The sequence below is a fragment of the Calliphora vicina genome, chromosome 5, assembly GCF_958450345.1.
Source record: "Calliphora vicina chromosome 5, idCalVici1.1, whole genome shotgun sequence".
In the NCBI taxonomy this organism is placed as follows: domain Eukaryota; kingdom Metazoa; phylum Arthropoda; class Insecta; order Diptera; family Calliphoridae; genus Calliphora; species Calliphora vicina.
Window position 1 is genome coordinate 80,493,414 of NC_088784.1, and position 19,654 is coordinate 80,513,067.

Here is a 19,654-nt window from a genome sequence, read left to right on the forward strand (position 1 = left end):
CATAACACCAAAATTGACAGAATTAAACACTGTGTGTTGTTTTTGTTTTGAGAGAGTTTGAAAGAATTATTCGATTTTATTCGTCTCAGATGTTCGTGTTGCTAACAGAAAGATCGTGTTTTCTGTGTGTATAACAAAAAGGCCGAACTTTTGTTTACAACACGACCAACATACACAAATATACATTCACAACAACAACACATAATATAATTTTTTGGCTGAAGATTTTTATTTTTGACTTATTTTATTGCTACCTCAACTGCTACTTAGCTGCTACTTCAACTGCTACTTAACTGCTACTTCTTCTACTACCTCAACTGCTACTTCTATTACTACTAAATTTTAAAAGTAGCAGAATTAATAAAAAAACTAATGACTGCTACATCAAAACTTTTTCTTTTTTAAGCTAGCAATAGAAAATAAATTACTCTGCTACTTTTAAATTTTTCTTTTATTAGTACTTCTACAACTACTGCTACCAAAATGTGAAGGTAGCAGTAGTAGTAGTAATTATTGACTCCGAGTTTTTATTAATTTTTTAACTAGACTACTTGTGTTTTTTCGTTGCTACTGCTACTTGTAGTCTAGTTTTTTAAACACAGATATTTTATGATCAAGTTTGGCTGTTGCAATATTATGGTTGAACCATAATATTGCAACAGCCAAACTTGACTGTCTTACCGGTCTCTTTCCAATCGGCCGTCTTACAAATGTTCTCTCATTATTGCCTCTTAAATTATATTTAGATTCATCCGAAAAGAGAACATTTATGTCTCCACCGGTTTAAATATTCTTCGGCAAATTGAATACAAGCAGTAAGGATCTTTAGAAAAAGAGTTTTTTTTTCGCGGTGCGATAGCAATCAAGACAAGTCTAATTTGCCTTGCGACTAATAGTTCGAGAACTAATTGCCTAATTTTATATTATTGATAACCTAACGGGGAGTCATTTTTGAGAAATTCTTAAACTCGTTTTTTTTTCATTGTATTGTGCAAGTGGAAACTTTTGAATTTGGCAGCTGTCACATATGTATGAATGTTTTTTTATACCCTTCACCTTTGTGAGAAGGGTATATATAAGTTTGTAATTTCTACATTTTTCATTTCCGACCCTATAAAGTATATACACATCTGCTCAAAATAATAGATACACCTAATTGGAAAAAATTTAAATGGCGGTAACATTGAAAATTTCCTCGCAAGCGTTAAGAATACATCATATTATTAAAATTTCTATCTGGCAATGTCATGTCAGTCAAAAATCTGGCAACTATTTGCTTTCATGTTGATTTTTAAAAACGAATATATTTGAATTACAAAAAATTATTTGCTCATAAAAATAGATACACGTCAGTAATTTGTAATTTGTTTATATACAATTTTTTTTTTGTGCAATTTTTTGTTCCTATTTACGTGAAACAGTAAGTATAATTTAAATTTTAGCAACAATTTTATAAAAAATAGGACTCTTTTGAAGAAAATGGGACGAAATCATCATTGTACCGAAGATGAGAAAAAAATTGTTCAAACGATGAGAAATCAAGGAAAATCATTACGGGAAATAGCAAAGAGCATAGGAAGATCTTTACATTTTGTCCAAAATGCTTTATCTAAAAAACAAAAAAGAGAAACTCGCGGTAGACCAAAGAAAACCAGTCCAGAAACAGATAGGCGGATCGTCCTTATGGTTAAAAAAGACCCTTTCATATCATTGAAAGCTATTTCTGCGGAGCTATGTAACGAAATCAGTCCACAAACAGTTCGTCGTCGTCTTTTACAAGCTAAATTGCCGGGAAGAATTGCCAGAAAAGTGCCACTAATGCGCCAAAAAAATATCAAGACAAGATTAGAATTTGCTAAAGAGCACTTACAATGGTCCGGGTGTGAAGGCGAAAAAAAATGGAGAAATATTTTATGGAGCGACGAAACAAAAATAAATTTGTTTGGAAACGACTGCCAAAGAAATGTACGCCGACCAAAAGGAAAAGAATTCCACGTTAAATTTACAAAAAAGACGGTAAAACATGGCGGGGGAAACATAATGGTTTGGGGTTGCTTTTCATGGAATGGTGTTGGTCCGATATTCCGAATAGAAGATACCATGAATGCTAGTGGGTATAGAGACATATTGGAAAACGTAATGCTTCCATATGCATCGGAAAATATGCCATTAATATGGACATTCCAGCAGGACAACGACCCAAAACAGTTCAAGATTAGTTAAAAACTGGTTCTTGGAGAATAACGTACCTGTTTTAAGCTGGCCCAGCCAATCCCCTGATTTAAACCCAATAGAAAACTTGTGGAGTGAATTAAAGATAAGGCTTTCGAAGGAAGTTTTCAAAAATAAAGACGATTAATGGGAGAAAACGCAAAAAATATGGTACGAGATTCCATTGGAGAAGTGTCAGAACTTGATATCCAGTATGCCCAGAAGAGTGGAGAAAGTTTTACAAAACAAAGGTGGATATACTGGATACTAGCTTTACTTTAATAATAAACTAATTTTTTTAAGATAAAATTTATTAGCTTTTGTTTAATAAGAATTTTTAAAAATGTATCTATTATTATGAGCACCAAATTTTTCGAAATTTAAGAAATTTAATTTACTTTATAATATTTATTATTAATTATGAAATATTTTGTTTTTGTTTTTTACTCTCCTTTTAACTATAAATAAAAATCGACTGAATTTTTTTTATAATTTTACAATATACCATTATTTTTTTTCGTTTTTAAAAAATAAATTTTGGTGTATCTATTATTTTGAGCAGATGTGTATATTATAGATAGCGGAGTCGATTAAGCCACGTCCGTCCGTACGCCTGTCTCTTGAAATCAATTTTCTGAAGACCCCAGATATCTTCGGGATACAAATCTTCAATAATTCTGTCAGACATGCTTTCGAGAACTTTCCTATTTAAAATCAGCAAAATCGGTCCACAAATGGCTGAGATATGAGGAAAAAACCAGGACAACCTCGATGTTTTACCTATATCTGGATTACTAAGTCATTAATATAGACAAGATGTATATCTAATGATAGATATTTCAAAGACCTTTGCACCGTCGTATATAAGACGTATATACATAAGTAAGTTGGACCTTCAAAATCTTAAAAAATATTTTTTAATCCCGAATTTTTTTTAACCAAAAAATTTTTTTTAATTTAAAAAAAAAAAATTTAAATTTAAAGAAAAAAATTCAAATTTAAAAAAATTAAAATAACATTTCAAAAAAAAAAAACAACTCAAAGTGAAGTGAATGACCATTTTTAGAAAAAAAGTCATCTCCGATAAAGCGCATTTCCATCTGAATGGCTTCGTGAATACACAAAATTTTCGAATTTCGGGCTCAGAAAATCCTCATTCAATCCATGAGAAACAAATGCACCCACAATGATCAACTTTCTTGTGCGGATTTTAGTCAGGCGGTGTGAAATTGCATTCACTGTGAACGGCATTCGTTACAGGAACATGATAACGGGGTTCTTCTGTCTTCAACTTTAAGGCATGGATCTGGACAACATGTGGTTTCAGAAAGATGTCGCCACCTGCCACACCGCGCATGCAAAGATCTTATTGCAAAAAAGTCATGGAAAATTTCATAACAAGAATAATGGCCTGTCATCAGAGCCGAGGACATTTGTCAGATATTTAATTCCATACTTAATCGGAACATGTCTTCTTTACAATCCAATACAAAAATCATAACAATCTTAAAAAATATGTGTTTTTTCCTACTCCACCACAGTGGGGAGGGTATTATGCGTTTGTGCAGTTGTTTGTAACTCCCAAAAATATTAGTCTAACACCCACCTTAAAGTATACCGATCGAGAATCTCTTTCTGAATCGAAGTACTGGTCGCAATTTTGTAGATATTTCGATAAAATTTGGTACATACAATTATTTCGGCCCAAGGACGAACGATGATGATCGGTCCATAATTAGTCAAAGCTCTCATATAATTCACTCTTCCGAAAATCATTCACGAAAATGAATTATTGAAATTTTAAAAGAAAAATGATTTTGCTCTTTTACTTATTGTTGGGTATTATATGGTCGGGCTTGACTGACCATACTTTCTTACGTGTTTTATTTTAAAAAGAAAAAGTGCATTCTTACTGAGACAACCTTTATTTTCTTGTAATAGAAAATTCAAAATTAACCAAATCATCGGGTTCAGATTGTTATGTTTTTATTAGGGTTTTTAATTTCCCGACCTTTTTTGATTCCCGGGAATCGGTAACACTTCTCTCTACATTCCCTGGTACCCGGCTAGTCCCGATATATATAATAATACTGTAAACTATGAATATTATATCAAAATTTCATATAAAAACTTAGTGTTATAATCATTATATATAGAGCTTCGTATTAATTAATTCAATTTGAGCTTAATTCACTAAAATCTTAATCCGTAATTAAAAAATTTCATTCATAAATCCATTCCCAATATCTAATTCTTTAGCTCCCTTCAAAGGCTTCATTTAAATTGAATTAATTTTGAAGTTAATTAATAACAGAATTTATTCAAACTTTGAATGATTAAATTTTTGTTGATTCCAATCTACCACAAATTGAATTAAAATGTTTTTTCTTCATTCAGTTTTATTTAGCTTTTAATAATTTTCAAAATGAATTGAAAAAAAAATTCTTAAGCCTTTTAGTAAAAGGAATGAATTCAATACATTTAACTGAATAGTTAAGAGATAAAATTTATGTTGATCTCGAAAATTTCCAAATTATTGGATTCAAAGGTGAATTTTTATAATACAACATCTGCAAAACGTCATTGCTGTCATTGTTACCAAGGACTATTGCTGTGTTTCTTTCAAGGCCAAATCAATTCTATACTTGAAAATACCAAATGGTGTGCCGCTATCAAAAGTAGAGGCCTTTGTTCTACTAGTGTTTTGTGGAATAATTCGCATTGAAGATTATTCACCTTTATTTCTAGATCGTGAAGTTTTCCATATTCGATTACGAGTTCGAGAATTTGCCCCCAGTTTTTATAATTTATTCTTTTTCTAATTGATGGACATTCGTTTTCGGTGGGTTTGTGCGTTCGTTTTTATAGAAATTTTAAAAAATAGAGAGAATATCAACTTTATTAGTCCATAAATTTTGTAATTCTCAATGCCTTATTTAAGTGATTCGCAGTGTACCAATAATTAGTTTTGTTAAAACATTTTTGTGATATACATATAAACGATAAGATTAAATATTTTTATATTTATTTGTATTTTTGTATTTGTTTATCTTATACGCATAAAATCTCACATTCATAATATAGGTATTCACTTCAGAAATTTACCTAAATGGACAAGTTTGAAAAAAATGCAAAATTATCAGAATTAGAAAATAACAACAAAATACACAGGACTGCAATTGTCACGGTTTTGCAATGTGTATTACATTGTTCTCACTCTCTCTATGTATCAATATGGCGAAATTAAAAAGAGATTACAAATTCACACATTTGGATCATCATTAGTGTTTATAAACCGGTTAACCGAAAAACCGGTTTTTCTTCCAAATCTCGGTTTTTTGCGAACCGGTTAATTTAAAATGTTGATTTTCGGTTAACCGGTTTATCCGGTTTTTATCACTCGGTTAACCGGTTTTTATAATTTAGGACTAAAATTGATAAATCTCACGTTTTTGTGCATTTTTAATATTCATTGTATACACATTATTGGTCTGATTTGAAACCTAAACTGCTGATTTACAATACAAACCTCTTTAGATTAATGTTTTTAAGAATTACAATGATTCTAAATAATAGATGACGATGAGTTTACTTAAAAACTTTTTTGCACATAATGAAACTATTAAAAATTAAAATTAAATTCCGCATAATTCTATAAGTTTAGGCTAAATCTTACTAATGATTCATTAAAAACTTAGTGATGATCTTACCAAACGTTAAATTGAATTCGATGTACATACCTTCCTTCAATAAATTTGACTTCATTAGTGTATTTTGTTCTTAAAATTTTAATTTATTAATCATTTCGTTAGCTTCTCAGAAATATTACAGGAGAGACAAAAAACGTTCTAAAATTCATTATTTGAAATATTTATGAAATCTGATAATGGAGTTTTTTATAATAACAAATAATCACAGCTAAGAGAAAGTGCGTTTACATCTTATAGGTCCTTTTTTGGAACTTGGAACATTTTGTCTTTCATATCAGAAAGTAGAGGTGAAAATAAATTTCAAAGTTATCAAATATTAAATTAAAAAAGTGATTTACATTTTTTGGTTGAAATTTAATGAATAAACCAATAATTAAAACAAGTATTTTATATTTAGTAACATATTTATACTCATTTCCATTTGACTGAGATAATAATTTTGAAATTTTTACAAAATAAAAGGACTTAGCACTTTTGTATATTTATAGTTATTTAATATTAACCATTTCTGACTACTAAAAATTAAAAAAATTAAAGCTGTATATACTTTATTGTACATTTTATGTTTTCTACACATATATGACGGTTAACCGGTTTAACCGGTTTTTTCGATGTCGGTTAACCGAAAAACCGGTTTTTTAAAAAAGGCCATTTTTCGGTTAACCGACAAACCGGTTTTTTAAAAAGTCGGTTTTTTATAAACACTAATCATCATCAACACCATCAATCTGATTAAAAGCACCATAAAATGCACGAAATGCCCGATGAGTTTGTCCTAACCTCAAAAGAACTGTCAAATCAGCAGTCACAGAAAACACTGTTGACAATAGTTGTGTTCGCGTACTTGATAATTTGTAATAATTTGTACAAATTATCACTGGAAGTTACGGGATTCCGTTCGTTTACTTTTAAAAACTTGTAACGAGAGAGCAAGAGAGTTTTAAAAGTGACAGTTCGTAGGAACAGTTCTATGTTTAACATATGGTTGCAAATGTAAACAAAACTAAAAAGATGAAAATTAATACAATTTACAAGTTTTGCAAAGTAAAGAAGTAAAATAACAGAAAACAAACTTTTTAAATTGATTTATAATAAAATGCAACTTATTTTTACAAATTGTTGTTCGCGAACTTTTTTTGGTTATTTTTCAGATTGAGAGTAATTTATTTTTACTCTCTGAAATAAAGTTACTGAATATTTTTTACTGGAAAGTATGCGAACACCTAATTTAAAGTTCTCCGCCTATAAAAATCACCCTTTTACAACCAAATTTAAAAATAATATATTAAGTTTCTTATCAAACAAAATACCATAGTTAACTTGCTTAACTGGCGATCTGGTACTTGCATTTAATTATGACACCTGTTGTAGCGGCCAAAGAGAAGGGAGGTATGGGGAGATGGAGTAACATTTGTACATTCCAATGTATGCATATCTAAATAAAAAGCAAATCTACAAGTCTGTTGGTTTTACTGTTTACACAAGTTAATAATTTTTGAAGAATTTTTAATACAAGTAGTTGAAAAAACAAACAAATTAATAATTTTTCTAATGAATGGTTGAGTGATGGCTGCTTACAACTTTAATGAACAATACTTAGCAAATTATAGTTTTTTTTTTTGTATTGAATTTTAATCAATATATCAATTACGTTCATTTAATATTAAATGTATGTGTAAAAAGTTTTTTTTAAACTTTTTATAAGGACTGTATTGAGTTAGTTTTAAAAAAATTCATTTAAAAACAATAGACATTTATGTTTCCCTTTTTGTATAACAAAATCTAACAATATTCAGTTTTCAAATATTTTAGTGATTCTAAATTAAACTATAACTTAAGTTTTACAATAAGAGCTAGTTAGCGTGATTAATGCCATTTTTAAAGTGTAAATAAATACAACCCTATTTCGTAGTTTGCTATTATTCGAAAACAATTGTTGACAAAAGCAAACTAACAAGACAGCAAAAAAATATAATCATTTGAACGTGTTTTAAGCCATAATGAGTTTTAAATTTACGTTTTTGTTTAAAACATTTAATTAATTTTAATTATAAGATTCTTTAAACTAAACAAACATTAGTTAAAACAAAAATGCATTTTTTTAAGTTTTAGAATAGACCCTGAACTAGTTTTAAGATTAGTAAAAAGTAATGCAATTGTAACGATGGTGACATTGTTGCAAAGTACTTATTACTAAATAATTATAGTTATTTAGTTAATAAATATTTGTAAATATAAATGTTTTAAGCTAAAGTGAAATACTGCTGAAATATGCAGTTTAATAATTAATTATACATAATTGCGATAAATAAATTATGGTTTCTATGGTGACACTGACATTTCCCAGAGTCTTCAAATTTTTCGTATGTTTTTCAAAAAAGTACTAATTTTTCAACAATGAAATTTTATCCAATAAGAACGGATTTTTGGTAATTCAATGGTTTAGGAAACCTTATGTCTTCTAAATCAAAAATGCATCTTCACCTACTTTTAAAATTAGCAGGCATGTATTTGCTACATGTAGAAACTATGTCGATCGAAAGAAATAGTAGTCGGGCGGGGCATGGTCTGGAGTATAAGGTGGCTGAGGCAAAACTTCCCAACCACTTCATTCTCAATAGTTTTTAACTGGTATTGCTTCCAACGAATCAGTTGGGTTCGGTACAGGTTCGCTGTGATGTTCTTGTTATATTTCAGCAGCTCATAATTTATAAGACCCCTTTGCTCCCACCAATTACAGAGAATTACCTTAGCGCCATGGATATTTGGCTTTGCTGTCGATTGGAACACATGCTAGGAGATTAGGCCTACGGTACAATGAATACTGTAGGAGCTGTCATAATGAAGAAGAGGAGGAGACGGTGTCCCACCTATTCTGCCAATGTCCGGCTCTGATAAACCTGAGGGAACGCATCCTAGGATTCCTATCATGCTTAGATGAGCTATCAAGGTTGAGTCTTAAACGAATCTACTCTTTCATCAGAGAATCTGGTTGGTTTAGCCTGGAAACAATGGACGTATAATTAATACCCAGATGTTTACCCCTTGGGTATCACAATAGGATCAGTTTTGAATGGACCCAAGTGAGCTGCTTGAAGAGTTGCTATCCATGAAACCTAACATAATGCCTCCAATTGTTGGTCTTCAAAAATTTTTGGCTGGTCTATCTTTGTCAGCACTTCTAAACCGAACAAACCATATCCCGCACGTTGAAACCGATTTTTTCAAATTAAAGAAGTAAAGCAAAACTTCCCGCATATGACGATGTATTGGTAAAAAATTCGACATTTCCGAAGCAAAAAAAAAACTTTGTTGTTTATACTATAATATTCATTAACTAAGTGAGAATAAATAACAGATGTGTACACTTCAAAATTACATACACAGGCCTGTCAAAGAATTCCATTCCGATCAAAAGTGGAATTAATTCCGTAATTTGCTTCTTCACAAAACGTAAAACGAAAATTGCTTTCGGAATGAAACCGCTTTCAGTTTTCAAAGTGGAATTAATATTTGTTTATAATTATTTGTTTTTCTTAAAATTTTAATCAATTTCTGTGCCAAAAAACTCCACTTTTGTTGTAATATAAAAAAATGCTGTCAAATTAAAATCTGAAATATAGAATTATTAAATATGTATGTTTTGTATTAACAAATTACGGGAATCTGAAGAACCTAAAACGAAATCGATCGGAATAAAAACTACGGAATTGAAACCATTCCGAAAGAAATGTGTGACAGGCCTGATAAGTTATTAAAAACACAATTCGCGTTCAGAACATACACCATCTATTGTAAATACCGCATTTTTGGGGTGGCGAAGCTAACCGGGTCAGTTAATACTACATAAACGCAATGCAATTAACCCTCATACCAACTATTTCCTGTAATTGGAAATCTACCAGTTTCTCACCAGCAAACTTCTATTTAAACGAAATTCAACACCCTGAAAATATACCTGCAATCACTCAACTTTGAAGACATTGGGAACAGTTAGTTTAAACGAGAAAATAGATAAACAAAGCATGAAACCATCAAATAACTGACTTAAAGCAAAACATGATTAATGCAAAAATTATCTTTAGTATCTTATCTAAATTTTTTGTGCTAAATTATTTTAAATTATCTATTGTCAGAACATTTTTTAGATAAAATTGTTAAAGAAATAAATATGTACATAATTCAAAGAAAATAACAATTTTTACTTTAATTGCAGATTATTATACACTACGACAACAAACAATAAAGCAGCTGCAACAGTAACTGCAGCAAATGATCTACCAACTGGAGGCCATAAAACAAATAGTCTACACAATACGCCAACAAAACATAAAAAGCAAAGATTGTCCTCAACTGGACCTCCACTACTGACAAAGCCGAAATCTTTAGGCCCACAAACGATTAAAACCGAAAATGCTCTTAGTGCTACGCCCATATTGAGAGCCACTTATGAGTTGGAATCTTCTCAGGCTCTAGAAGAGCTCTTAAAGAAGCGCGAAGACGACCTGAGAAAACGTCGAGAACACGTGGAGCGTCTAATGCAATGGCATCAACGTCTGGACGAAGAAGAAGCTGAGGTCCTGAATTTGGAACGTCAACTCTTAAGTTACAATAATGTTCCACATATGGTGGAACAACAACAGCCAAAATTGCAAACTACTACAAGTTCAGCGACTACGGAAAAGTTGACACCCACACAACCAGCCACAAGTCCAACTGCGCACGATCAAGCCGCCAGCTCAGCTATTAAAACGCCAGAGAAGAAGCGCGCCTCACGTGCGCGTAAAATGGAAAAACGTCTTAAGGAAATCGACAAGAGCTTAAGAGAATTATCGCACATATCCGCATCTAGTACAACGTCTGGTGTTATGGGCCAAACTAATAACGAGAATGAAGATACAGTATCAAGTGTTGCCACGCAAGAAGTCGATTTTGTACGCACCACTGGCATGAAACTAAATAAGCTATGGAAACGTTTAACGTCACAGCAACTAGAGAAATTTGAACCAAGTCGTCGTTACAAATTGTGCAAAAGTGATTTGGAACGTCTGTATGAAGAGGCCAAAATGGCGGTTTTAAGAGACTTTGCCGAAGATGAGGAACGTATTGCTCAAGAGCTTTTAGAAAAGAGTGCTTCCAATTTGAGTTCTAGTGCAAGTCCCACGGCTCCAGTACAATTATCAGTAACAGATGAGAACAGCAGAGCTATAGAAGTACCTGTGTTAAATTTGAATTTTAGTTCAGGACACTCTGAACCTGAAGAGGAGTCTGCTAATAACTCCCAAGCCAATGCAACGCAACAAGGTAATTATAGTCCCAGTGTGGCGGAGCAAAATTTCAAAGCTCAAGTCCTATTAAATTCGAGTGCATCATCAGAAACAACTTCGGAACAACCAACTCCTGAAGATGTTAAAACGTCTAGCCGTCTGGAAAACAATGTACAAATGTTTTTAGCTCTAAGCCAACGTATACGAACGTCGTCGGGCGGCAGACACTTGGCGTCCGGAGGAGGTCTGCAGCGCAGTTTAAGTGATACTGAAATTTCCGAGGTACCAAAGTTTAAGGCAGATAAAACAACAACTAGTCAAAAGAATATAGCAACTATAGCTAGTCAATCAAATTCGAGTATAACCACTAATGATTCAGCACGATCTTTTGACGCGTCCGAACAGCACCAAAGATCAAAATCTTCCATAGTGGAAATATCATACATTCCTTCAACAGAAACGCAAACGGATCACACAGACTTAAGACAAACAAATCCCATCCCTCAAACAGCTAATCATCGAGAAATCAAACAAAACGAAACTCCAAAAGACTTACAACAGGTTACTGAACCCACACGAACCTCTGTTATATGTTCTGTAGGTATAGTAACATCCCAGCAAACTTCTTCTGATATCGCCACAATTACAGAAGATTCAAAATCTTCGCCAACATTAAAAACTAAGTCGATAACAAAAGACTCGACGGCCTCGTCATTTCCCTCAAAGCAGACATCAACATTTTCCGCACAAGTTGGCTCTGATTCGGCGACAAAAGCCAAAGAAATTTCATCTAAATTGGAAGAAATATCTGCTGCAGTAACACAACTTTCACAAATGAATGCTCTACCCTCCTATGAATCCGTCACGCATTCTCATTCGCAAAACAAATCCATAGATGAAGCCATAGTAAATACAAATGATGAATCTAACTTGAGTACAGATGCCTCCTCATATTCCTTTAACTTTGAAAACATTACCACTGATAAGCATTCCTCACCCGGAACATCAACACTTCATACAAATTCATTGCAGCATAAAACTATAACCTCCAAAACCTATACGAAAGAGGATGACAGAGAAAACAACGAGACCAAAGAATCCTCTTCAACTACACCTTTGTACTCACATTCAGGCCCTTCAACCTCCCTGAATTCGACAAATTCAAAAACATTTGTAAACGACAATGCCAATACGTCGTCTACACAAAATAAAACGCCATCAATGTCGGAAAATCGTATTTTAGATACATATGAAGCTGATTTTGAATCGGATTTAAGTAATGTTACTCATATTGAGGACATAACTATACCGACTTTTGAAACTACAGCTGACACTATAGATGATGAGAACGATGAGGTATCATCAAAGTCCACATCTAAAGAAGATGATATTGATGTAAGCGCCGAAGCTACAGATAAAACTTATAATACCGAAGACATGAAGGCTTCATCATCAACGAACATAACAAAATCCTTAACAACGACGAGTGTAAAACCTCAAAAACCTAGTCCAGATAGAGAATTACTACCACCACCTCCACCCTTGCCACCACCACCACCTCCTCCTCCATCATCTGCAGCAACATCGGCAACAACATCTACTCAGAATGGCAGTAATCATCTTATGCCCGATATAATTAATGAATTGGAATTAAGACGCCATCAACTTATTTTGGATAATGAGGTAAATTAAATCAAATTATTTCACATACATGTATATTGTACGACTCACAGAAAAAACGTACCTGGCCTAAATTTGTTAAAACTTGGTACACGTGTTCTTTAAGGTTATAAAGAATTGTATGTGGCTCGAAAAATGTTGTTCAAGGTTCAAACTTCCATTTTTATACCCTTCAACTTCGTGAGAAGGGTATATATAAGATAATCATTCCGTTTGTAATTTCCACAATATAATTTTCCGACCTTATAAAGTATATTTATTCTGGATCCTTATAGATAGCGGAGTCGATTAAGATATGTCCGTCTATCTGTCTGTCCATCTGTTTGTTGAAATAAATTGTATGAAGACCCCAGATATCTTCGGGATCCAAATCTTCAATAATTCTGTCAGACATGCTTTTGAAAAGTTTCCTATTTAAAATCAGCAAAATCGGTCCACAAATGGCTGAGATATGAGGAAAAAATCAGGACAACCTCGATTTTTGACCTATGTCTGGATTACTAAGTCATTAATATAGACAATATGAATATCTAATGATAGATATTTCAAAGACTTTTGCAACGACGTATATTAGACCATAGTAAGTTAGAACTACAATGGGTCAAATTCGGAGAAAAAAAAAACGGAATTTTTTTTCACCAAAAAAAATTTCAAAATTCAAAAAAAAAAATTTTAAATATAAAAAAAAAATTTTAAATGTAAAATATTAAAATAAAAATTAAATTTTAATTATCAATTCGAAAAAAAAAATTAAAAAAAAAATTTGTTTACCTAAAAATATGTAAAATTTGTATTTTGAAGTATAATTTGGTGAAGGGTATATAATGTTCGGCACAGCCGAATATAGCTCTCTTACTTGTTGTTGTTAATAAGAAGGGCCCTGGAAAACTTGTATACCAAACATTATAGAATTTGAAAGTATATAAAGAATTATTAAAATCCTCCATGAAATATTTTTATTATTCTTTGCAGCATTTAAAACAATATGAACATGTTACAGCTGTGCCGTATATGTATGTACGTGAGATACCCAACAAACCACCTCCTCCTTACGTACCACCTGCCCATGGTAGTCCTATGACAACAATTTTCCCTTCCGAAGAACGTATAAAGGACATTACCTTTCGAAGAACCCATGAATTGTACTGTGAACTTTTAAAGACTGGTATGTATGAGATAAAACTATAAAATTTTCAATATTTTTGAAACAAAATCATTTTCTTTCTTTCAGAATATTCCAATGAAGATGGCGAAAAACTTCCCTCTGTCATGGATGAACAAATCACCAACATCTATGAACGTATTATTCTACATATCTGTCGGGAATATCTCGAAGAACATGGTGAAATCTTACGAGATGGAGATCCAACAAATTTCCACAGCCAATTGGCCTTTTTCAATCCACCCAATCGTTTGCGTTGCATACAAGATGCCATCTACAAGGAGGTACGTTCTTGTTTGGCCATGGATAAAATCCAACCGAAACGTACACAAATCTATTCGGTATATGGTCAACGTGCCAAACAAGATCACATCGGTAAAATAATCATACAGGAGATGTATGATGAAGATGATCGTTGGTGTAATTTTCATCGCGAAGAATCGGAAGTTTTGCATTTAATGGTCGAGGAAATGATAAATAAAAATATTGTAGCAATAGCCAAAGAAGTGTTACTGGAAGAAGGTGGCACAATTGATGCAGAGGAGGAGCAGGATGAAACCATAGAAGAGGAAAATGAAGTCAATCATCAAGTAGAGGACGCATCATCGCATATTGAGGAAAGTGAAACTGAGGGAAAAACAGAAGAGTTGACAGAGTTACAGTCATCATCAGTATTGGTGGAAACATTCAATGAAGACGATCAAACATATTGCGTAAATGAAACAAAACAGGAGTATACAGTATTGAATCAAACTACAAGAATTGAAACTGATTCCCAAGAAAGTGTTATTGTAAATAACGCCACCGCAAATGCCGTTCAAACGTGTACATAATTTTTTCATATTTATAGTAAAATCTTTATTTGATTTGAATGTATCTAAACTAGGCTTGAAGACAAATTATTGTCTATGAATTTAAAATGCCATTTTTATGTTTTTTTCTTTTCATTTTTGAAATAATTTAAAAACATGTACTTAATTTTAGTTTTGTTTTGTTTTATTATCCTTAAATTAAACAGGTTTTCACAACATTAAATACGATTTTTAAATTTGTTGTTACCCATTGGGCTTGAGAGTTTTATTTTTAATAAATATTCAAACCATATTTGAGCAAACTAACAAATAAAAAATCTTATTTAAGTTTTTGAATAACCATAATATGTATTAATGTTTGTCTGTACTTATAGATTTTAATTATACATATTTACATGCATACATAATTCTCTTAGTTTCTTTTATTAATAAAATTGCTAATAACAATTTTATTCGATTTCGTACAAATATTTTTTAAATAAATTAATTTTTAATTTAGTTACGATATTTATACCTTACATACATATATTATTTGGTTTTTTTCTTTTAGTTTAAGAAAAAAAAAACATGTTAATTTTGTCTTTTGTATCTCTTGATAAGTTTTAAAATAACGAACAAATAGCATGTATTTAATTTTAGTTACAACCTTTTATTAAATTGCTATACGAAACGAAGAAGGCGTTAATTTTATTTTTAATTAATAAAAACAACAAGAAATTTTATATTTTTAAATTTTTGTTTTACTTAAATTCAAACGCATCAAAATAAATCAGTGGACTTTCGATTTAAAAATTTTTGGAAAATCTACAAAAAACTGAAAAATTATCCCAATTATCTTTGTTTAAATTTACGAGGGTCGTTTATATACATTTTTAAGAGTCTCATTAAAAGTAGAACGAAAAATAATAATTTAAAAAATGGAAATTGGAGTTTTAAAAATGCTGTTAAAATATCATCATTCGCCATCGATATAAATTTCGAAATAAAAACTGGGTCGTTTTGAAGTAGTGCGATGAATTTCTATCAAATTCAGTTATTAATTTTGAATCAATGCCTTATAATTTTTGCGTTTTTATATATAGAAGGAGCCTTGAATAATATTAGGATACATGCAAAACGAGAGTCGTTAGTGAGTTGCATAGTTTCGATGCTTGGTAGCAGGATAATCAACTCAAGCCTAGGGGATGACAGGATAAGAAAACGGGGTTACTAGGGGTACACCTCTGCGTGGAGTATTGTCTCCCCGATTATGGTTACTAGCGGTGAACTCCATTCTCAAGATCTTTGAATCTGAGGTTATGAAGATAGTGTTAGGGTAGGGTGGGTGAAAATAGACGGCCTTGAGCTTACTCTGCCAGATGTAGCCAATGAGAAAAATCAGTTATAGGACGATACTCAGTAAAGTGATGCTTCCATTGGCGTCACTAGTACACCACAGGCAGCATTGGATATAATCCTTAACTTACTGCCAATTGAGGAATATGTGGCGGCTAGGAACTTGCTTAGACTCTGAGTTTCTCTGATAAGACCAAAGCAGGTAGTAGGTACGTCAAATTGGTCAGATTGTGTTGGTTTCCAGGGCATACAGGGGAATGAGATAGCAGATGAACTGGCCAGATTGGGTCCGGATCTGGTTTATATTAGTAGGGACGGGGAAGTTAAACCTCCTATATGCCACTATTATAGGTTGATCTTCGAAATATTCCGGGACTCCACGAAACAATCCTGGAGTAGTAGGTCGGATTACAAGGTGTCCAGGAATATTTGGCCAAAGTTGGATGCAATTGGGTTGGATAGGAAAATTATCACGTCTTTAGTAGGATTGATAACAGGGCACTGCTTAATTGGACACTTCACTGGTAAACGGGATATGGGCACACATGACTTCTGTAGGTTGTGCGAGGATATTGAGGAACTAGGAACATATTCTGTGTAATTGTCCTAGACTACAGTATCTTAGGCATAAATGGAAAAGAGAAAGATTCCATGATCAACTGGGCGATATAGCTAGATATGATCTAGGCTTTATCCGGGGAATAGGCTGTCCATTTTTTATGTAACGGGACTATATGAATCCCAGTCTATACTACTTTTTTCTTTGGACAGGGTTTTAACTTTAGTTATCTTTGATTATCTTTATGGGACCTGATCCTTTTTTTCTCTTCACTTTAAGTTCACACCAAGTTATATTTCTTAAGGGTATCACAAGTTTATCATTAAAATAACGCAAAATCTTCATATATTACACTTTTGTCATAAAATCTTTACAAAACTCCCAGTTTGCTACCATTACATTGATTTTATACTCTGGCAACACTAGTCTCAATGTTAACAACTTTTTTGTACCATGCGACTGATAAATAAAACAAAATGGCGTGAGAGAGAATTATGAAAAATCAGATGTTTACATTATTCTAGCAAGCCATTTATAAAACGCGTGAAATATACAAATAAAAACAAATGGAATAATTTAGTTTGCAATGAAATAAAATTATATTCAAATTTGATTTAACGTTAAGAAACAAAAAAAAAATGAAAGTGGAAAAGACATCAACAGCAGCGGGACAAAAGCAACAGGCGTTGCAACAGCAACAGCAACAACTACAGCAGCGCAAGACCTCGGTATGGACCAGAGAAAAGATAAATCAATTAATTGAACTTTACAAAAAACACGAATGTCTTTGGAATCACTGGCATGTATCGTACAAAAGCAAAGATAAACGTAATAAGGCTATAGAGGATATTTGCACGACACTGCATGTTCCAAAATTTGAGTTTGGCAAAAAGATACACAATCTACGCAACCAATTCAATACGGAAATGAAAAAGTTGGAACAACGTATAGAAGAGGCAGGTGTCAGCATAGATGATGCCACTGCAATGGAATTACGTTGCAAGTGGAGTCACTTTGAGTCATTAATGTTTTTACGTCATGTCATCGAACCCAGACCGGGAGGTCATCAAACCACATTCCAACCAAAGGTAATCGCCAATTATATACATAGCTTTAAAAATTTTAAAAAGAAAACTTCACAATATTTCTCCACATATTATTTAGAAATTGCGTGTAAAATTCGACATTAATAACTCTGAAGATGACATAAATGTTACAACAGTTTTGGCCAGTAGTAGTGGCAGTAGCAACAATACAAATCCAGAAGACTTAACACAATTTCATTATGATGATAACGTAACTGAAGAGGTGATCACAGATGATTTTCAATCTTTCGAAAATGAAGTGATAGAAGTTAATCAAACAAACTGCCGAGAAGAAATCTATGATCAAAAATATCAACCTCCACAACAACTGCCCAACAGTCAAGAATTATCTTCACGTAGTTTAGTAAAATCTGCTGCTAAAATAAAGTCTCAGCCTTCATCAGCATCCTCTTCTTCTCAAACGGATGTTATAAACATTGATGACGACTCATCCATCTTAGAATTGAGTTCGAATAATTTAACTTCCCATTCAAACATTATAACGGCAACATCGTCCTCATCTCCTTTGTTATCAATTCCCGTAGTATCTTCAATTTCTTCGACAAGTTCATCGAATAGACCAGCACAAATTTTACGTGATCAATGGGATGCTTTTGGTGAGTTAGTAGCGAATGAATTTCGTAATTTTAATTCAGAAGTTTCGCGTAAACGTCTCAAAAGAAAAATCATGCAGGCTATGTTGGAGGTGGGGGAAGAGGACGATCATTTGATGAGCAATCGTTCAAGAATAAATTAAATATGCAATTTTGTCAGTGTACATAGTTTTAGGTTAATATATTAACGGTTATCAAATTTAAGTTTCAGTAAAAATTAAATACTTATGTATATTTCAAAATATATCGCATCCAAGTTATTATTGGTTGCGCCAACAATAAATCACATGTATTTTTTTCTTGTCGAATTATTCGTAAATATAAGTAATTAAACTATACTTCAAAGCTTAAATTCAAGTATTTATACGATTTGTATTTCATTGTAATTCAAGGCTGGAATACAACTGTATGTTCGACTTGAATTCAAGTTTCCTTTTCACTGGAGAATGCTATTGAAATCAAGTGTAATACCTCTACTGCATTTCAACCCATGAAGTATGAATGTATGACTGAAATTTTTAAAATATTAAAAAAATACATGTGTCCCTAACTATTGGACTACATTAATTATAATAACAAAATATATCGATGGATATATTCGTTTAACGCCATCTTTAGACATCCATCATGTATCTTAAATTTTAAATTCATCAAAATGTTGATCATTTCTAAATAAATTGCTGCGACTTGTGATAATTGTGAAGTTACAAAATCGTTTAAAAAATGTTGTCGAGTCAATCGACGACAAAAAGTATTTTGATTAAAACATTATCAATAAAATAAGCAAAAATACCATGGCTTAACAAATCGAAGTCATTTTAGTAAAAAATTTGTTGGGATATTCAAACGGTCTGCTATTAGGTCATAATTATCATAAAATAACACTTTTTTGTTTGCACCACAACAACAAGTTGTTTAAACTATCATAATATATTAGGACATTATGACTTAATAGCACACCGTTTGAATCCCCTAAATGTTATAAGTAAAATTTCCATACAAAATTTAATTTTGAAACGTTTAAATTTAAAAATTGTTTATGAATAAGGCCTTTAGTATTCATGGTAGTTATTTATTTGTTCAAGATTGTAATTTAAAGCCATTTTATGCCAATTCATTTTGACCATTTAAGTGAACCCCCGTATTCATAAAAAATTTTAAATTGAAACGTTTTTAAATCAAATTTTGAATTTAATTAGAGTTGTTAAAGTAGATTCGA

The 19,654-nt window shown here is 32.0% G+C and overlaps 2 protein-coding genes across 2 annotated transcripts in view; both read left to right on the forward strand.

The window, feature by feature from the left end:
* Positions 1 to 15,574, forward strand: part of LOC135961416 (golgin subfamily B member 1-like) — a 57,486-nt gene extending 41,912 nt beyond the window's left edge. Inside the window, exons 4-6 of the mRNA XM_065512915.1 lie at positions 10,138 to 12,871; positions 13,841 to 14,033; positions 14,100 to 15,574. Coding sequence (XP_065368987.1) covers positions 10,138 to 12,871; positions 13,841 to 14,033; positions 14,100 to 14,863 — 3,691 coding nt within the window. The 3' untranslated portion in view covers positions 14,864 to 15,574. The remainder of the gene's footprint in view (positions 1 to 10,137; positions 12,872 to 13,840; positions 14,034 to 14,099) is intronic.
* Positions 15,575 to 17,235: 1,661 nt separating this feature from the next.
* On the forward strand, positions 17,236 to 18,679 carry LOC135960914 (uncharacterized). The gene is made up of 2 exons (XM_065512317.1): positions 17,236 to 17,824; positions 17,901 to 18,679. Exons 1-2 carry the CDS (start codon positions 17,375 to 17,377, stop codon positions 18,576 to 18,578), a joined length of 1,128 nt encoding a protein of 375 aa, XP_065368389.1. The 5' UTR covers positions 17,236 to 17,374; the 3' UTR covers positions 18,579 to 18,679.
* Positions 18,680 to 19,654: the final 975 nt, after the last annotated feature.

What these genes read in the sequence shown, in the direction of transcription:
- LOC135960914 (XM_065512317.1), top strand. Translation starts at nt 17,375, where the DNA reads ATGAAAGTGGAAAAGACATCAACAGCAGCGGGACAAAAGCAACAGGCG. An exon ending in AAACCACATTCCAACCAAAG is followed by an intron (nt 17,825 to 17,900) that starts GTAATCGCCAAT and finishes CATATTATTTAG; the next exon opens with AAATTGCGTGTAAAATTCGA.